This window comes from Pleurodeles waltl, chromosome 7 (assembly GCF_031143425.1).
Source record: "Pleurodeles waltl isolate 20211129_DDA chromosome 7, aPleWal1.hap1.20221129, whole genome shotgun sequence".
NCBI classification, from domain to species: Eukaryota; Metazoa; Chordata; class Amphibia; order Caudata; family Salamandridae; genus Pleurodeles; species Pleurodeles waltl.
Window position 1 is genome coordinate 169615340 of NC_090446.1, and position 19925 is coordinate 169635264.

General features: G+C 46.9%; 1 protein-coding gene across 3 annotated transcripts in view; it reads left to right on the forward strand.

Moving 5' to 3' along the window:
• ZMYND8 (zinc finger MYND-type containing 8) overlaps nt 1-19925 on the forward strand; it is a 602889-nt gene that overhangs the window by 444729 nt on the left and 138235 nt on the right. For all 3 annotated transcript variants that reach the window (XM_069243462.1, XM_069243464.1, XM_069243463.1), the window contains exon 17: nt 11634-11714. In XM_069243462.1, the coding sequence (XP_069099563.1) occupies nt 11634-11714 (81 nt within the window). The remainder of the gene's footprint in view (nt 1-11633; nt 11715-19925) is intronic.

Sequence of the window (19925 nt, forward strand, 5' to 3'; positions counted from 1 at the left end):
AGAGTTGTTAATAGTTACCACTGTGCACGTTGATTTCAGTTTTTATTTTGATGCACTTTTGCTGACCTTGTTATAAAATTATAGCTCCAGAAAAACTATAGGCATCAAACTGTGCTGCACCTGCTGGAAGCAGTTGTCGGTAATGGATCAGCAAGACATCTCTTTTTGTTGTCATGCCTCAAAGACCCTATTGCTAAACAAACAGTCCTTTTTGGGAAGGGTTTCCACCTAAACCCTGTAAACCCCTGTTTTGAAGTGTTTTTATTCCACCATGTCTGTTACCAACTCCATTCAGAAAGGCGAAGGTGCTTGAAATTGCATATGCAACCTACCTTTTTTTAATCCTGTGGTGGGCCCCACTCAGTCTTTTGATCTACGCTTCCTTCCTACAAATTAACAAGTCAAAGGTGGGACTTTGCCAGTGCCCATTTCTGTGGTACAGACTACAGGGCCAGATATTGTGGTGATTCCGTGCCCTTAGCTTTGCCCTGGTTTTCCAAAACTCTGATTAATGGTTTCCCCCTAAGAGCTAAACATGCTTGTAAGCTGCATCATCAGATACTTTATTTTATTGTACTCGGTTACATCCTCTTGTCCTGCTGATGACCCTTTAACATGGTGTAAGGAAATGCCTCCTTGGCATGGTTGCCCCCTGACTTTTTGCCTTTGCTGATGCTATGTTTACAATTGAAAGTGTGCTGAGGCCTGCTAACCCGGCCCCAGCACCAGTGTTCTTTCCCTAACCTGTACTTTTGTATCCACAATTGGCAGACCCTGGCATCCAGATAAGTCCCTTGTAACTGGTACTTCTAGTACCAAGGGCCCTGATGCCAAGGAAGGTCTCTAAGGGCTGCAGCATGTCTTATGCCACCCTGGAGACCTCTCACTCTGCACAGACACACTGCTTGCCAGCTTGTGTGTGCTAGTGAGGACAAAACGAGTAAGTCGACATGGCACTCCCCTCAGGGTGCCATGCCAGCCTCTCACTGCCTATGCAGTATAGGTAAGACACCCCTCTAGCAGGCCTTACAGCCCTAAGGCAGGGTGCACTATACCATAGGTGAGGGTACCAGTGCATGAGCATGGTACCCCTACAGTGTCTAAACAAAACCTTAGACATTGTAAGTGCAGGGTAGCCATAAGAGTATATGGTCTGGGAGTCTGTCAAACACGAACTCCACAGCACCATAATGGCTACACTGAAAACTGGGAAGTTTGGTATCAAACTTCTCAGCACAATAAATGCACACTGATGCCAGTGTACATTTTATTGTAAAATACACCACAGAGGGCACCTTAGAGGTGCCCCCTGAAACTTAACCGACTATCTGTGTAGGCTGACTAGTTTTAGCAGCCTGCCACAAACCGAGACATGTTGCTGGCCCCATGGGGAGAGTGCCTTTGTCACTCTGAGGCCAGTAACAAAGCCTGCACTGGGTGGAGATGCTAACACCTCTCCCAGGCAGGAATTGTCACACCTGGCGGTGAGCCTCAAAGGCTCACCTCCTTTGTGCCAACCCAGCAGGACACTCCAGCTAGTGGAGTTGCCCGCCCCCTCCGGCCAGGCCCCACTTTTGGCGGCAAGGCCGGAGAAAATAATGAGAATAACAAGGAGGAGTCACTGGCCAGTCAGGACAGCCCCTAAGGTGTCCTGAGCTGAGGTGACTCTAACTTTTAGAAATCCTCCATCTTGCAGATGGAGGATTCCCCCAATAGGGTTAGGATTGTGACCCCCTCCCCTTGGGAGGAGGCACAAAGAGGGTGTACCCACCCTCAGGGCTAGTAGCCATTGGCTACTAACCCCCCAGACCTAAACACGCCCTTAAATTTAGTATTTAAGGGCTACCCTGAACCCTAGAAAATTAGATTCCTGCAACTACAAGAAGAAGGACTGCCTAGCTGAAAACCCCTGCAGAGGAAGACCAGAAGACGACAACTGCCTTGGCTCCAGAAACTCACCGGCCTGTCTCCTGCCTTCCAAAGATCCTGCTCCAGCGACGCCTTCCAAAGGGACCAGCGACCTCGACATCCTCTGAGGACTGCCCCTGCTTCGAAAAGACAAGAAACTCCCGAGGACAGCGGACCTGCTCCAAGAAAAGCTGCAACTTTGTTTCCAGCAGCTTTAAAGAACCCTGCAAGCTCCCCGCAAGAAGCGTGAGACTTGCAACACTGCACCCGGCGACCCCGACTCGGCTGGTGGCGATCCAACACCTCAGGAGGGACCCCAGGACTACTCTGATACTGTGAGTACCAAAACCTGTCCCCCCTGAGCCCCCACAGCGCCGCCTGCAGAGGGAATCCCGAGGCTTCCCCTGACCGCGACTCTTTGAACCTAAAGTCCCGACGCCTGGGAGAGACCCTGCACCCGCAGCCCCCAGGACCTGAAGGACCGGACTTTCACTGGAGAAGTGACCCCCAGGAGTCCCTCTCCCTTGCCCAAGTGGAGGTTTCCCCGAGGAATCCCCCCCTTGCCTGCCTGCAGCGCTGAAGCGATCCCGAGATCTCCCATTGACTTCCATTACAAACCCGACGCTTGTTTCTACACTGCACCCGGCCGCCCCCGCGCTGCTGAGGGTGAAATTTCTGTGTGGACTTGTGTCCCCCCCCGGTGCCCTACAAAACCCCCCTGGTCTGCCCTCCGAAGAAGCGGGTACTTACCTGCAAGCAGACCGGAACCGGGGCACCCCCTTCTCTCCATTCTAGCCTATGTGTTTTGGGCACCACTTTGAACTCTGCACCTGACCGGCCCTGAGCTGCTGGTGTGGTGACTTTGGGGTTGCTCTGAACCCCCAACGGTGGGCTACCTTGGACCAAGAACTAAGCCCTGTAAGTGTCTTACTTACCTGGTTAACCTAACAAATACTTACCTCCCCTAGGAACTGTGAAAGTTGCACTAAGTGTCCACTTTTAAAACAGCTATTTGTGAATAACTTGAAAAGTATACATGCAATTTTGATGATTTGAAGTTCCTAAAGTACTTACCTGCAATACCTTTCGAATGAGCTATTACATGTAGAATTTGAACCTGTGGTTCTTAAAATAAACTAAGAAAAGATATTTTTCTATACAAAAACCTATTGGCTGGATTTGTCTCTGAGTGTGTGTACCTCATTTATTGTCTATGTGTATGTACAACAAATGCTTAACACTACTCCTTGGATAAGCCTACTGCTCGACCACACTACCACAAAATAGAGCATTAGTATTATCTATTTTTACCACTATTTTACCTCTAAGGGGAACCCTTGGACTCTGTGCATGCTATTCCTTACTTTGAAATAGCACATACAGAGCCAACTTCCTACATTGGTGGATCAGCGGTGGGGTACAAGACTTTGCATTTGCTGGACTACTCAGCCAATACCTGATCACACGACAAATTCCAAAATTGTCATTAGAAATTGATTTTTGCAATTTGAAAAGTTTTCTAAATTCTTAAAAGACCTGCTAGGGCCTTGTGTTAGATCCTGTTTAGCATTTCTTTTAGAGTTTAAAAGTTTGTAAAAGTTTGAATTAGATTCTAGAACCAGTTTTAGTTTCTTAAAAAGTATTCCAACTTTTAGAAGCATAATGTCTAGCACAGATGTGAATGTGGTGGAACTCGACACCACACCTTACCTCCATCTACAGATGAGAGAGCTAAGGTCACTCTGTAAACTAAAGAAAATAGCAATGGGCCCCAAACCTACCAAAGTACAGCTCCAGGAGCTTTTGGCAGAGTTTGAAAAGGCCAACCCCTCTGAGGATGGCAACTCAGAGGATGAAGATAGTGACTTGGAGGGAAATTCCCCCCCTCCAGTCCTACTTAGGGAGAGCAGGGCTTCTCAAGCCCTGACTCCACAAATAATAGTCAGAGATGCTGGTTCCCTCACAGGAGGGACCAACAACTCTGAAATCACTGAGGATAACTCCAGTGAAGAGGACATCCAGTTAGCCAGGATGGCCAAAAGATTGGCTTTGGAAAGACAGATCCTAGCCATAGAGAGGGAAAGACAAGAGATGGGCCTAGGACCCATCAATGGTGGCAGCAACATAAATAGGGTCAGAGATTCTCCTGACATGTTGAAAATCCCCAAAGGGATTGTAACTAAATATGAAGATGGTGATGACATCACCAAATGGTTCACAGCTTTTGAGAGGGCTTGTGTAACCAGAAAAGTGAACAGATCTCACTGGGGTGCTCTCCTTTGGGAAATGTTCACAGGAAAGTGTAGGGATAGACTCCTCACACTCTCTGGACAAGATGCAGAATCTTATGACCTCATGAAGGGTACCCTGATTGAGGGCTTTGGATTCTCCACTGAGGAGTACAGGATTAGGTTCAGGGGGGCTCAAAAATCCTCGAGCCAGACCTGGGTTGACTTTGTTGACTACTCAGTGAAAACACTAGATGGTTGGATTCAAGGCAGTGGTGTAAGTAATTATGATGGGCTGTACAATTTATTTGTGAAAGAACACCTGTTAAGTAATTGTTTCAATGATAAACTGCATCAGCATCTGGTAGACCTAGGACCAATTTCTCCCCAAGAATTGGGAAAGAAGGCGGACCATTGGGTCAAGACAAGGGTGTCCAAGACTTCAACAGGGGGTGACCAAAAGAAAGGGGTCACGAAGACTCCCCAGCAGAAGGGTGATGAGACAACCAAAACTAAAAATAGTAAAGAGTCTTCTACAGGCCCCCAAAAACCTGCACAGGAGGGTGGGCCCAGAGCCTCTTCACAAAACAATGGGTACAAGGGTAAAAACTTTGATCCCAAAAAGGCCTGGTGTCATAGCTGTAAACAGCATGGACACCAAACTGGAGACAAGGCCTGTCCCAAGAAAAGTTCCACTCCAAACTCCAATCCAGGTAACACTGGAATGGCTAGTCTCCAAGTGGGATCAACAGTGTGCCCAGAGCAAATCAGGGTCCACACTGAAGCTACTCTAGTCTCTGAGGGTGGGGTGGATTTAGCCACACTAGCTGCCTGGCCGCCTAACATGCAAAAATACAGGCAGCAGCTCTTTATTAATGGGACAAGTGTAGAGGGCCTGAGGGATACAGGTGCCAGTGTCACCATGGTGACAGAGAAACTGGTTTCCCCTGGCCAATACCTGACTGGAAAAACTTACACAGTCACCAACGCTGACAATCAGAGAAAAGTACATCCCATGGCAATGGTTACTTTAGAATGGGGAGGGGTCAATGGCCTGAAGCAGGTGGTGGTCTCCTCAAATATCCCAGTGGACTGTCTGCTTGGAAATGACCTGGAGTCCTCAGCATGGGCTGAGGTAGAGCTAAAAACCCATGCAGCAATGCTGGGTATCCCTGAACTGGTGTGTGTGAAAACAAGAGCACAGTGCAAGGCACAGGGTGAAAAAGTAGAGCTGGAGTCTGGAAAAATGGCCCAGCCTACCAAGAGAACAGGAAAGTCAGTTGGGAAACCAACTGCAACACAGCAAAAGAAAGGGAACCTCTCTTCTCAGGAAGAAGTTCTGCCCTCTGAGGGAACTGAGCCTTTGGAGCTTGAACCTTATCAGGTTGAGCTCTTAGGCCCAGGGGGACCCTCAAGGGAGGAGCTGTGTAAGGGACAAGAAACCTGTCCCTCTCTTGAAGGCCTTAGGCAGCAAGCTGCTGAAGAGTCCAAAGGCAAGAAAAATGGAACACATAGGGTCTATTGGGAAGATGGGCTCCTGTACACTGAGGCCAGAGACCCCAAACCTGGTGCCACTAGGAGAGTGGTAGTGCCTCAGCTGTTCAGAGAGTTCATCCTAACATTGGCCCATGACATTCCCCTTGCTGGACATTTGGGACAAACCAAGACGTGGGAGAGGTTAGTCAACCACTTCTACTGGCCCAATATGTCCAACATGGTTAAGGAGTTTTGCCTCTCCTGCCCCACCTGTCAAGCCAGTGGTAAGACAGGTGGGCATCCAAAGGCCCCCCTCATTCCACTTCCAGTGGTGGGGGTGCCCTTTGAAAGAGTGGGTGTGGACATAGTTGGTCCACTAGAACCTCCCACAGCCTCAGGAAATATGTATATCCTGGTAGTAGTGGATCATGCTACCAGGTATCCTGAAGCTATTCCCCTTAGGTCGACTACTGCCCCTGCAGTAGCCAAGGCCCTCATTGGTATCTTTACCAGAGTGGGTTTCCCTAAGGAGGTGGTGTCTGACAGAGGTACCAACTTCATGTCAGCATACCTAAAGCACATGTGGAATGAGTGTGGAGTGACTTATAAATTCACTACCCCTTACCATCCACAAACTAATGGCTTAGTTGAGAGATTCAACAAGACATTAAAGGGCATGATCATGGGGCTCCCAGAAAAACTCAAAAGGAGATGGGATGTCCTCCTGCCATGTCTGCTTTTCGCTTACAGGGAGGTACCACAGAAGGGAGTAGGGTTCTCACCCTTTGAACTTCTGTTTGGTCATCCTGTAAGGGGACCACTTGCCCTTGTTAAAGAAGGCTGGGAGAGACCTCTCCATGAGCCTAAACAGGACATAGTGGACTATGTACTTGGCCTTCGCTCTAGAATGGCAGAGTACATGGAAAAGGCAACCAAAAACCTTGAGGCCAGCCAACAACTCCAGAAGTTTTGGTATGACCAAAAGGCTGCACTGGTTGAGTTCCAACCAGGGCAGAAAGTCTGGGTTCTGGAGCCTGTGGCTCCCAGGGCACTCCAGGACAAATGGAGTGGCCCTTACCCAGTGCTAGAGAGGAAGAGTCAGGTCACCTACCTGGTGGACCTGGGCACAAGCAGGAGCCCCAAGAGGGTGATCCATGTGAACCGCCTTAAGCTCTTCCATGACAGGGCTGATGTGAATCTGTTAATGGTAACAGATGAGGATCAGGAGGCAGAGAGTGAACCTCTCCCTGATCTTCTGTCATCAGACCCAAAAGATGGCACAGTAGATGGAGTGATCTACTCAGACACCCTCTCTGGCCAACAGCAGGCTGATTGTAGGAGAGTCCTACAACAGTTTCCTGAGCTTTTCTCCCTAACCCCTGGTCAGACACACCTGTGTACCCATGATGTGGACACAGGAGACAGCATGCCTGTCAAGAACAAAATCTTCAGACAGTCTGACCATGTTAAGGAAAGCATCAAGATGGAAGTCCACAAGATGCTGGAATTGGGAGTGATTGAGCGCTCTGACAGCCCCTGGGCTAGCCCAGTGGTCTTAGTCCCCAAACCTCACACCAAAGATGGAAAGAAAGAGATGAGGTTTTGTGTGGACTACAGAGGGCTCAACTCTGTCACCAAGACAGATGCCCATCCAATTCCAAGAGCTGATGAGCTCATTGATAAATTAGGTGCTGCCAAATTTCTAAGTACCTTTGACTTGACAGCAGGGTACTGGCAAATAAAAATGGCACCTGGAGCAAAAGAAAAGACAGCATTCTCCACACCTGATGGGCATTATCAGTTTACTGTTATGCCCTTTGGTTTAAAGAATGCCCCTGCCACCTTCCAAAGGTTGGTGAATCAAGTCCTTGCTGGCTTGGAGTCCTTTAGCACAGCTTATCTTGATGATATTGCTGTCTTTAGCTCCACCTGGCAGGATCACCTGGTCCACCTGAGGAAGGTTTTGAAGGCTCTGCAATCTGCAGGCCTCTCTATCAAGGCATCCAAATGCCAGATAGGGCAGGGAACTGTGGTTTACTTGGGACACCTTGTAGGTGGAGGCCAAGTTCAGCCACTCCAACCCAAGATCCAGACTATTCTGGACTGGGTAGCTCCAAAAACCCAGACTCAAGTCAGGGCATTCCTTGGCTTGACTGGGTATTACAGGAGGTTTGTGAAGGGATATGGATCCATTGTGACAGCCCTCACTGAACTCACCTCCAAGAAAATGCCCAAGAAAGTAAACTGGACTGTGGACTGCCAACAGGCCTTTGACACCCTGAAACAGGCAATGTGCTCAGCACCAGTTCTCAAAGCTCCAGATTATTCTAAGCAGTTCATTGTGCAGACTGATGCCTCTGAACATGGGATAGGGGCAGTTTTGTCCCAAACAAATGATGATGGCCTTGACCAGCCTGTTGCTTTCATTAGCAGGAGGTTACTCCCCAGGGAGCAGCGTTGGAGTGCCATTGAGAGGGAGGCCTTTGCTGTGGTTTGGTCCCTGAAGAAGCTGAGACCATACCTCTTTGGGACTCACTTCCTAGTTCAAACTGACCACAGACCTCTCAAATGGCTGATGCAAATGAAAGGTGAAAATCCTAAACTGTTGAGGTGGTCCATCTCCCTACAGGGAATGGACTTTGTAGTGGAACACAGACCTGGGACTGCCCATGCCAATGCAGATGGCCTTTCCAGGTTCTTCCACTTAGAAAATGAAGACTCTCTTGGGAAAGGTTAGTCTCATCCTCTTTCGTTTGGGGGGGGGTTGTGTAAGGAAATGCCTCCTTGGCATGGTTGCCCCCTGACTTTTTGCCTTTGCTGATGCTATGTTTACAATTGAAAGTGTGCTGAGGCCTGCTAACCCGGCCCCAGCACCAGTGTTCTTTCCCTAACCTGTACTTTTGTATCCACAATTGGCAGACCCTGGCATCCAGATAAGTCCCTTGTAACTGGTACTTCTAGTACCAAGGGCCCTGATGCCAAGGAAGGTCTCTAAGGGCTGCAGCATGTCTTATGCCACCCTGGAGACCTCTCACTCTGCACAGACACACTGCTTGCCAGCTTGTGTGTGCTAGTGAGGACAAAACGAGTAAGTCGACATGGCACTCCCCTCAGGGTGCCATGCCAGCCTCTCACTGCCTATGCAGTATAGGTAAGACACCCCTCTAGCAGGCCTTACAGCCCTAAGGCAGGGTGCACTATACCATAGGTGAGGGTACCAGTGCATGAGCATGGTACCCCTACAGTGTCTAAACAAAACCTTAGACATTGTAAGTGCAGGGTAGCCATAAGAGTATATGGTCTGGGAGTCTGTCAAACACGAACTCCACAGCACCATAATGGCTACACTGAAAACTGGGAAGTTTGGTATCAAACTTCTCAGCACAATAAATGCACACTGATGCCAGTGTACATTTTATTGTAAAATACACCACAGAGGGCACCTTAGAGGTGCCCCCTGAAACTTAACCGACTATCTGTGTAGGCTGACTAGTTTTAGCAGCCTGCCACAAACCGAGACATGTTGCTGGCCCCATGGGGAGAGTGCCTTTGTCACTCTGAGGCCAGTAACAAAGCCTGCACTGGGTGGAGATGCTAACACCTCTCCCAGGCAGGAATTGTCACACCTGGCGGTGAGCCTCAAAGGCTCACCTCCTTTGTGCCAACCCAGCAGGACACTCCAGCTAGTGGAGTTGCCCGCCCCCTCCGGCCAGGCCCCACTTTTGGCGGCAAGGCCGGAGAAAATAATGAGAATAACAAGGAGGAGTCACTGGCCAGTCAGGACAGCCCCTAAGGTGTCCTGAGCTGAGGTGACTCTAACTTTTAGAAATCCTCCATCTTGCAGATGGAGGATTCCCCCAATAGGGTTAGGATTGTGACCCCCTCCCCTTGGGAGGAGGCACAAAGAGGGTGTACCCACCCTCAGGGCTAGTAGCCATTGGCTACTAACCCCCCAGACCTAAACACGCCCTTAAATTTAGTATTTAAGGGCTACCCTGAACCCTAGAAAATTAGATTCCTGCAACTACAAGAAGAAGGACTGCCTAGCTGAAAACCCCTGCAGAGGAAGACCAGAAGACGACAACTGCCTTGGCTCCAGAAACTCACCGGCCTGTCTCCTGCCTTCCAAAGATCCTGCTCCAGCGACGCCTTCCAAAGGGACCAGCGACCTCGACATCCTCTGAGGACTGCCCCTGCTTCGAAAAGACAAGAAACTCCCGAGGACAGCGGACCTGCTCCAAGAAAAGCTGCAACTTTGTTTCCAGCAGCTTTAAAGAACCCTGCAAGCTCCCCGCAAGAAGCGTGAGACTTGCAACACTGCACCCGGCGACCCCGACTCGGCTGGTGGCGATCCAACACCTCAGGAGGGACCCCAGGACTACTCTGATACTGTGAGTACCAAAACCTGTCCCCCCTGAGCCCCCACAGCGCCGCCTGCAGAGGGAATCCCGAGGCTTCCCCTGACCGCGACTCTTTGAACCTAAAGTCCCGACGCCTGGGAGAGACCCTGCACCCGCAGCCCCCAGGACCTGAAGGACCGGACTTTCACTGGAGAAGTGACCCCCAGGAGTCCCTCTCCCTTGCCCAAGTGGAGGTTTCCCCGAGGAATCCCCCCCTTGCCTGCCTGCAGCGCTGAAGCGATCCCGAGATCTCCCATTGACTTCCATTACAAACCCGACGCTTGTTTCTACACTGCACCCGGCCGCCCCCGCGCTGCTGAGGGTGAAATTTCTGTGTGGACTTGTGTCCCCCCCGGTGCCCTACAAAACCCCCCTGGTCTGCCCTCCGAAGAAGCGGGTACTTACCTGCAAGCAGACCGGAACCGGGGCACCCCCTTCTCTCCATTCTAGCCTATGTGTTTTGGGCACCACTTTGAACTCTGCACCTGACCGGCCCTGAGCTGCTGGTGTGGTGACTTTGGGGTTGCTCTGAACCCCCAACGGTGGGCTACCTTGGACCAAGAACTAAGCCCTGTAAGTGTCTTACTTACCTGGTTAACCTAACAAATACTTACCTCCCCTAGGAACTGTGAAAGTTGCACTAAGTGTCCACTTTTAAAACAGCTATTTGTGAATAACTTGAAAAGTATACATGCAATTTTGATGATTTGAAGTTCCTAAAGTACTTACCTGCAATACCTTTCGAATGAGCTATTACATGTAGAATTTGAACCTGTGGTTCTTAAAATAAACTAAGAAAAGATATTTTTCTATACAAAAACCTATTGGCTGGATTTGTCTCTGAGTGTGTGTACCTCATTTATTGTCTATGTGTATGTACAACAAATGCTTAACACTACTCCTTGGATAAGCCTACTGCTCGACCACACTACCACAAAATAGAGCATTAGTATTATCTATTTTTACCACTATTTTACCTCTAAGGGGAACCCTTGGACTCTGTGCATGCTATTCCTTACTTTGAAATAGCACATACAGAGCCAACTTCCTACACATGGGATAGATCGAAACACCATAGGCAACTATCCAGCTGAGAAAGATATTCATTTATTGACATTTCATGTAGAAACTTTCCCCTTCTGTCAAAACTTACATCCCCTCTGGATCATGAAATCTGCACTGGCTGTTGGCAATATGCATTTCTTTCCCCTCCTTTTGTTTTTATTGTGATCACTTCTTTGTGTTGCCCGCAAAATTGATTGAGCACTGTGTGTTAGCACTACACTGAATCAATAAGAATCTCTGTTCATTGGTGCTCAATGTTTATGCCACATACCAGTAAGAACGGAGAAGGGATTACTTTTGTTCAAATTGCTTTCTGTGGTCATGTCCTTGCAAAGTGACGGTATACATTTAACATCACTTTATTTCAGTACTATACAGATGATTTATAACATGTTTAGTGATACCAACAAGGGCAATGTTGCAAGTTTATAGATGATACCCTTGTTCTGCTTGGTCTACTGGTTGCTCCTGTTTAGATACTCCATTATTCCTTTAGTACTTTTCATTTGGGAGATCAGTCTTTCTTAATAAAGTTAAAAAACCCTTACTTTTTTAGATGATGGAAGCAATTAAGGGAACAATGACAGAAATCTATAATGATCTTTCGAAAACTACCTCGGGAAGTACGATAGCAGAGGTGAGTTTTTGATTTTTATGTCTGTTTTTATTTATATTTCTATGGTACACACTACAACCTAAATTTTGTTTTGGTGCCGTACAACAGGAAATGATAAAATGACAAAAAACAAAACAAAATGGGAAATGCAATAAAAACGGAAGAAGAGGGAAGAGTTTTCATAACTGATGCAATCCAAATAGATTAACATATTGGTGGTTTACTGTGTGATTAATTAAACAACTGTTTTGATACCAGAATTAGCTAAATATTATGACCCTCATTTTGACCCTGGCGGTGTTTTGTCTGTCAGGGTAAATCTGGCAGTATCTCTGCCAACAGGCTGGCGGCGTATACTGCCACATTGAGTGTGACGGGTTGGCTGCAACCTGCCACATCACCACTCAAACCGCCATGGCGGTATGAACCGCAAGGCCAGAGATGTGCATCTCCGACCTCGCGGTCCACACAAGACCGCCAGCGTGCCGTCGTTTTCACAGCAGTACCACCACCACGAAAACCATGGCGGTAGGGCTACCGGTGATATATAATTCCTTCCCTGTCACCCGTATAAAGCTCCCCCACTCGCCACCCCCCAGCAATCACCTAGCCCCCCCACCTCCAACCCCCCACCCCAGCCCCGCAGAATCACAGCTACTCCCCCCAACCCCACACCCCCTGGAATCACAGCACCCCCAATCCCCCGCAATAATGCACACACACACAGCATGCCCCACCACTTCATACATGTATTCACTCACGTTCATCCATACACGCATTCACTCACGTTCATCCATACACGCATTCACTCACGTTCATCCATACACGCATTCACTCACGTTCATCCATACACGCATTCACTCACGTTCATCCATACACGCATTCACTCACGTTCATCCATACACGCATTCACTCACGTTCATCCATACACGCATTCACTCACGTTCATCCATACACGCATTCACTCACATGCATACACACTGACATGCAGACATGCACTCATTTACTCACATGCATACCACCACGCATACACCACAACACTCAGACGCATACACAAACGCACACATTCATACACACACACACAGACACCTAAACTCACACACAACACCCTCAACCATCTTCCCCTGACGGACGCCCGACTTACCTTGTCCGGCGAGGAGGTCGTCTGGCAGCGAACGGGAAGGGGCGCTGCTACCGCCAGCAGCGCCCCGCCAGCAGGACACCGCCAGGCCATCTGTTAGGTCAAAATACGGCTGGGGGCATCCTACTGGCCGGGCAGGTGGTAGCACCTCCGAGGTGCCTTGTCCGCCAGCATGGCTCCTGCTGGATTTCTGCCCTAAATGTGGCGGAGATCCGGCAGTATCCATATTATGGTGGGCGGAAGACCTCCAGCACTGGTGGTTTTCTGGTGCCCATGGCTTTGGCAGTCTCTGTTTGTGACTGCCAAAGTCATAATGAGGGCCTATGTGTATATAAATGCATGTTTGGTAAATAAGTGTGTAACAATTAACTTTCAGTAAAGTGTTTGGTATTCAGTCGAGTAGATTTTTTCATCAAAAAGTTTCCTAAGTTTTATCAAGTGCCTTGTGCACCCGTTCCTTGTTTAAGATGCATGCTGTGTAGAGTAATAGATCATTTTTCAAGGTGCTCTTGTTCTGTTGCTTTTTCGGTTATCACATAAAATATGTACACATACAGATAGAGAAAGAGGCATTTAAACAACCTCTTTCAGATATTTGCTAGTGTGGTTAAGCTCCGTTTAACCTTTGGACGACAAGGTTATCCGTCAGTATTGGTATTCGGCCAAGGCAGTTTGGTCTCTGATATTCCTGTCTGCTCTTACCTATCCGTCTTAGCATATTTTCTGTGCCAATTTTTCTTTTAGTCATACGGATGTTGTTTGTGGGAGAAGATCACTTTTGCGGCACGGTGGTGCACTCAGGATTATAATGACAACTGTGTCTAGAGGTCTGTTTGATGGGGGGTGTGACTTAAAATTGTAATATTGGGCATCCCTGTTATTAGTAACCAATGATTGGGCATTTGCCACACCACAACAGAATCCCTTTTCTCATGTTGATTAGTGAGCAATGGAGCCCAGGGGATATCTAAGGGCACTTTATGGATAGGAATCTTCAAGAGTGGGACCTAGCTGACCACCACAGTGATTAAGATTTGGAAAGCATTTAATCATAAATCAGCCTAGGATGAGAGAGGAACTTTGGTGATGCCGTCTGGGTTTTCAGTATACGTAGAGACTTGCGTGAACTAGAAGGTTTCAGGAAGTTGAGCCTCTTGGGAATGTCTAAAGTAGCAAATAAATGGGGATGCACATGGGATTGTGCTGTTTGAATGACATACAAACACAATTTGAGTTTGCAGAAACCTCAAATATATAAATATCTACAGGTTAAACACACTGACCAAATATAAGGACAAACTCCAGTAAGTGCAGGAAGAATCACCCCTGGAATATATTGAGTATGGGAGCCCTTCATAAGTACTGCATTTCGCTAATATACAGGGCACCTCGTAATAGCATAAGGCTGCTTAACACCTTCAGAAGTTAATGGTAAAGTGAAAGCTGGATATTGGAAGAGGAAGACTGGGGGGGTAATGTAGATGGCTATGTAAGTCTACAATCACGGCTGGGTTTCGACTTGTGTAGATCAAGATATTGCATCATGCTTACCTCTCAAGGACCCAACTACTGAAAATGGTGGAAGGCTGAAAATCATATATACTCTTAGCGGGTGCAGTCAGGCAGGCACAGTAGTCCATAGTATGTGGAGCTGTACATATATACAAAACCTCTGATTAGGGGTTGATCGTCCATTTACAAATGTGAATGAGATACTAGAACTACACAAATACACAGTGATTCTAGGGATATGGTTGTACATGGAGCTACATAAATATACTGGAATGTTTTGTAATATAACACTGATGGCAACAAGGAGAGAATAAATTTAGACTCTAGGAAACCGGCTGATAGCTTTCAATCAGTCAAGTACTTGTAAAGCCTCAGCTATTCACCTATTTGGGTCTCAAGGTGCTGGAGGGTGAAGGGGAGGCAGTAAGTGAAGGTCAGAGGGGATCAGGTGAAGAGCCAAATTTTGAGGTCTTTTCTGAATTGTGAAAGCATGGGAGATCTTCTGAGGTGGATAGGGAGGGAGTTCCAGGTCTTGGTGGCGCGGTGGGAGAAGGACCTTCCTCTGGTTGTGTCCTTCCAGATGCATAGGACGGCGGTTAGGGCGAAGTCGGCGGAGCGGAGGTGCCTGGTGGGCGTGTAGAGGTTTAGTCTTTGGTTGAGGTAGTCTGGTCCGGCGTTGAGGAGGGCTTTGTATGCGTGCGTGAGAAGCTTGAATGTAATTCTCTTGTCAATTGGGAGCCAGTGCAGGTCTCTCAGCAGGGTGGAGGTGTGCCTGTGTTTGGGGGCATTCTTGATGAGACAGGCGGAGGCGTTCTGGATGCGCTGTAGTCTTTTTTTGAATACTTTTTTGTACCTTGGTGGTGGTTCTGGTGTAGAGTGCATTGCCGTAGTCCAAGCGGCTGCTGACGAGGGCCTGGGTGACTGTTCTTTTGGTTTCGGTAGGGATCCATTTGAAGATCTTCCAAAGCATGCGCATGGTGTTGAAACAGGTGGAGGAGACTGCGCTGACTTGACGGTTCATCAAGAGTGATGAGTCCGGGATGCATTCTGAGGCTTTGGGCATGGTCAGTGGGGGCCAGAGCGCTTCCGAGGGCCTTGGGCCACCAAGAGATGTCCCACGCTGAGGGGTTGTGGCTGATGACGAGGGCTTCTGTTTTTTCGGTATTTAGCTTGAGGCAGCTCTCCTTCTTTCAGGCGGCGACTGCCTTCATTCCGTTGTGGAAGTTGGCTTTGGCTGTGCCCGAGTCGTTGGTGAGGGAGATGATTAGCTGTGTGTCGTCGGCGTATGAGATGATGTTGAGTGTGTGGTGTCTGGTGATGGTAGCAAAGTGGGGCCATGTAGAGGTTGAAGAGAGAGTGGCTCAGAGAGGAGCCTTGTGGGATGCCGCACATGATCTTGGTGGCCTCTGAGTAGAAGGGGGAGACTCTGACTTATTGGGTTCTGTCGGAGAGGAAGGGGGTGATCCAATCTAGTGCCTTGTCTCGGATGCCGGCATCATGGAGACGAGTCCGTAGAGTGCAGTGAGAGATGGTGTTGAAGGCAGCGGACAGAAGCATTCAGGTTGAAGAAAAAGTGCATAAGGGATAGGGATGCCTTTAGAAATTCGTTAAAATTTGGTGCTCTTGGAGGGAACTCTGGAGTGATGAATGAGGAAGAACGCACAGCATGTGCTACTGGTAGTTTACAGTGCAGGAGCTCTAACTGGGTAGCATAGTGAGGGAAACAGGAGGGTAGGTAGTAGGAAACCTAGGAGCCAAACAGTGCAATGAAAGAATAAGACGCTGCATTCAGTGCCTTCTGTGATGTAATTCTGTTCCTTTGATACAGAATGTGTGGGTGGGCCACGTCTTCTGTTGAAAACCAATAAAAATATGAAATAAAGCGTTGGTGAACTGTGAGCTGAAATTGGCCATGTCACTTAGCCAAACCACTGGTAGAGGCTAGCCAAGGCCTCCATATACTGGCCTTCTGATTTATTATGGAGGAGACATTTTCTACTGGGGGTTACCTGAGACCCAAAGGTGCATACAGAGTTACTGAGTTTTCACTGTTGAGGAAAATGTTGATTAACATCTTAGCTCTGTTCTGCCCTTTCAACAACTCATCCTGTGGCCATATCAAACTAGTCATGCTAGTTTAATTCTCACATAGCGGTACTAAAGGGATAAATGTACCCTGAAAGGTAGCATCTGTCTTTCTCTTGCAAAAGTTTAATTGCTGCCTTCTGAAGCAATTTCAGAACTGATTCTTACCTTGTGCCTCGTTTATCTGGAGAGCTGTCCCTTTGTCTCCTAAGAAGAACATGTTCCTTGCTGTTGGAAGTCTCATTAAAGGACGCCAAAGATTTTGCACTATTTCCTCCACCTGAAAGACTTACACCGGCCTCTTCAAATCAGCATCATGATCCAAACCTGTTGCGTCATGTACAAAGTAGTAATGCAAATGACTGCCCCTTCCACATCTAAATAACTGAAATATTGCAGGGGAACACACACCATAAAAAGTCAGAAAAAAAGCGCCAGCAAACCTATAAAACCTCTAACTAACTATAGATTCCACCTCCCTACTTTTTTTTAATTTAACTTTACAAACTGTCTCAAATTATCTTTATACATTTCATATCCTTCCTCTGGTCTACCCCTCCACTGCTTGCTTGTTAAGGTACCTTGCTGTTCCCTCATTAGGGTTGCACTTTTAAAGTCTCTCATTATACAGAAGTACAGAATTGGGAGTGTTTGATTTATTTAAAAGATGTTTTAATTTCTTAGAAAAAAATATCACTTAAGTAAAAGGCCATGAATCAAAGTCATTAAAGTAACTGATTTGGAGTTTTAACTCCTGCATCCAGCAAACATGGGATACTAGGAAAAATGGGCGCTGGTCACAAAATGAAGATTTGAAGCTTTGCCTTGATGTGCTCTCCTTGTGTATCTCTCATGTCAGTGTGAGCCCCCCCCTACTCGAGTTACCATCTAAACGTAGTGGTAGTTAGACTTGAGTTCATTTGTGAGGACCAGCCTCTGATTTTCCCAGTCTCTGAACTACTGATATAGCACAACTTTGGCTTTCACACTTGTCTACTCTGTTCACCTTCACGCACCTTGTCCCTAAAATACCAAGAGCAACTAGATACTTTCAAATTCTGGTACTCTTATACCTTATTTGTGGCTTAAATCTGTTAACACTTTGTATTAGTGGAGAAAACATGATCTGGAACCACAGTTGGTAAGCAGTTAGAATGTGGTATGTCAGAACTCTATAACATTCTAATAGTTTTTTCGCCGTTTGCAGTAATAGTGAAATTAATACTCAAGATTCAAGTTGGGAAGAAAGTCCTCTGAAGGATTTGGAAAAGCTGTCATTCCATATTCATGTTTTGAGGCCGGGTCTCATTAGGGCGAGCTTGGCAGCATTGTCTGCAAGACATGTTGTATTCAATATGGGCTTTTCACCCGCCCACTCTTGCCATTTGTTCTTTGTTGTGCCTGTCTTAAATGCTTCCTTTTTATTGGTCCATTTTTCAAAATGTCAATACTTTTGTGCTTTAGTTCCCTCCCAGGGGATTTCACTAAGAGAACATTTTTGTTGGCCGTCACTCTACGTCACACTTCCTCCTGTTGCAGTGTGTGTGTGATGGCCCCTCCACCCATCTGGTTTCAGTTTTGCCTTTAATTCCAACCACTATGATTTCTCCTCGCGGCTCGGCACCATGCTTCATGTTTTTGCATTGACGATGTATTATTTTTTTAATTTGCTATTTTCCTCTAAAACTAACAAGCAGGTGCCTACTTTAGAAAAGCTGTGACTCACTCAGATGTATTGATTAGTGACTCGGACTAACCCAAGCTTGAAACTTTAATGAAGACCTTCACTGTCCTCTGTGCCTCAGACTCGTGGACAAATAACCTTGCGTCAGCACAATGCCAAGGCTGGCCCAGGCCAGTATGTTTTGTGGTCACCAAGGCGCTTCCTGTTTATCCTGTACTCAGTCATCCTCTCAGCCGGCTCTTTCCAGTTCTCAGTGGTTCTGACGCTACTCCCGGACGCACCCCTGCATGCCCTGACACACACAGTTGGCCCGAGCATAGTAAGTTGCTTAGTACACATTCTTTGCATCAGGCATATTAACCCTGTGCGCCACTTTATGATGACTCAAGCTTCCACTAGACAAAAGTATGTTCTCTTTCCAGAAAGAACATAAATCGCAAGAGTTATTTTTACATTATATGCACTTTGTGATTTGCTTAGCATGTGTTCAGTGAAGAAGGCATAATAACCCTCTGCGCCACCTTATAATAAGTTCAAGCTTCCACTAGATAAAAGTATGTTCTCTATCCAGAAAGAACATTAACCTTCTGAGCTACCTTATGAGTCCGAGATTCCACGTTTTTAAAGTGATGTACTATTATTCACGAGGGCATTCCAACTGTAATACCATAAATTTGGAAGCCAGCCCTTGGAGTAGTATTTGTAGAGTTGTCCAGCTCCCGAGTTCAAACCGTGATTCGCTCATTTAGTTTGTTTCTGCTTTGCATTATGGGTCTTGTTTTTTTATTTTTATAACATGATGCAAGCTGCGAATACAAAGCAGGAACCTGACTCGATGAACTACACTTGTTTGAGTCTGTGAAACTTGATCTGTGTGTGCATGTATTTATAAAACTAACCTCAAGGAGAGCTTACAGTTGATTATACTGTACAAAGGTCAATTTTATGACTAATATTTCAGTTCAAGACTGACTGAGGATCATAAATATTATGGCTCTCCTCAAGGGTGTGAAAAATCATGGGCCTTTTGTACGACTCCCAAGACTGCAGTAACGGGACAGTGATCCAGTAAGCATGCTTTCTTGGAGTACAATTATTTATTTATTACCACACGGGCAATGTTGCCTGTGCCAACTGCCAGGTAAATAGGTTTTGCACCTGAGAGTAGTTTGTGTTTTAAGGGCCTTGTTTAAAAAATATTCCACTGGAATTACATGGCATTAAGGACCAAAATAGATGCAGGGGTTGACCAATTATTGTGGCAAAAATGTCCAGGTATACATTTACAGTGCCAGCTCCAACTCAAGTAAATGCAAGACCTATTGCATTGCAAATGCTTGTTTTTCTTCTTCTCATAAATTCAACACTCTAAGTGCATTATACCTGTTCCACATTTTTATTATGCGGCTCTGTTGCCATGGTCACTGAAAATGAACACCCAACCTGATTCAGTATAGCTAATACCACGTCATACTGTGTTGTGAAGTGATTGGTAGTGGTGGCAGCAAAAGTGCAGATTAGTATAACTGTACCCCTCCTGTTTTGCTTGAATATTGTCTAGCAACCTAGATATGCCGACAGTCTTTACTCCAGAACTATTTAAAATGTGTCTAGCCCCAGTGATCTGGAGATATTTCATCCCTATGTATCAAAAATACCACGGCACATCCCAACTTCCATATTTTCTGTGTTTATACTTCCATGATAAGTTATAGGATATCTGTAGGAAGTTGGCTCTGTATGCACTATTTCAAAGTAAGGAATAGTATGCACAGAGTCCAAGGGTTCCCCTTAGAGGTAAGATAGTGGC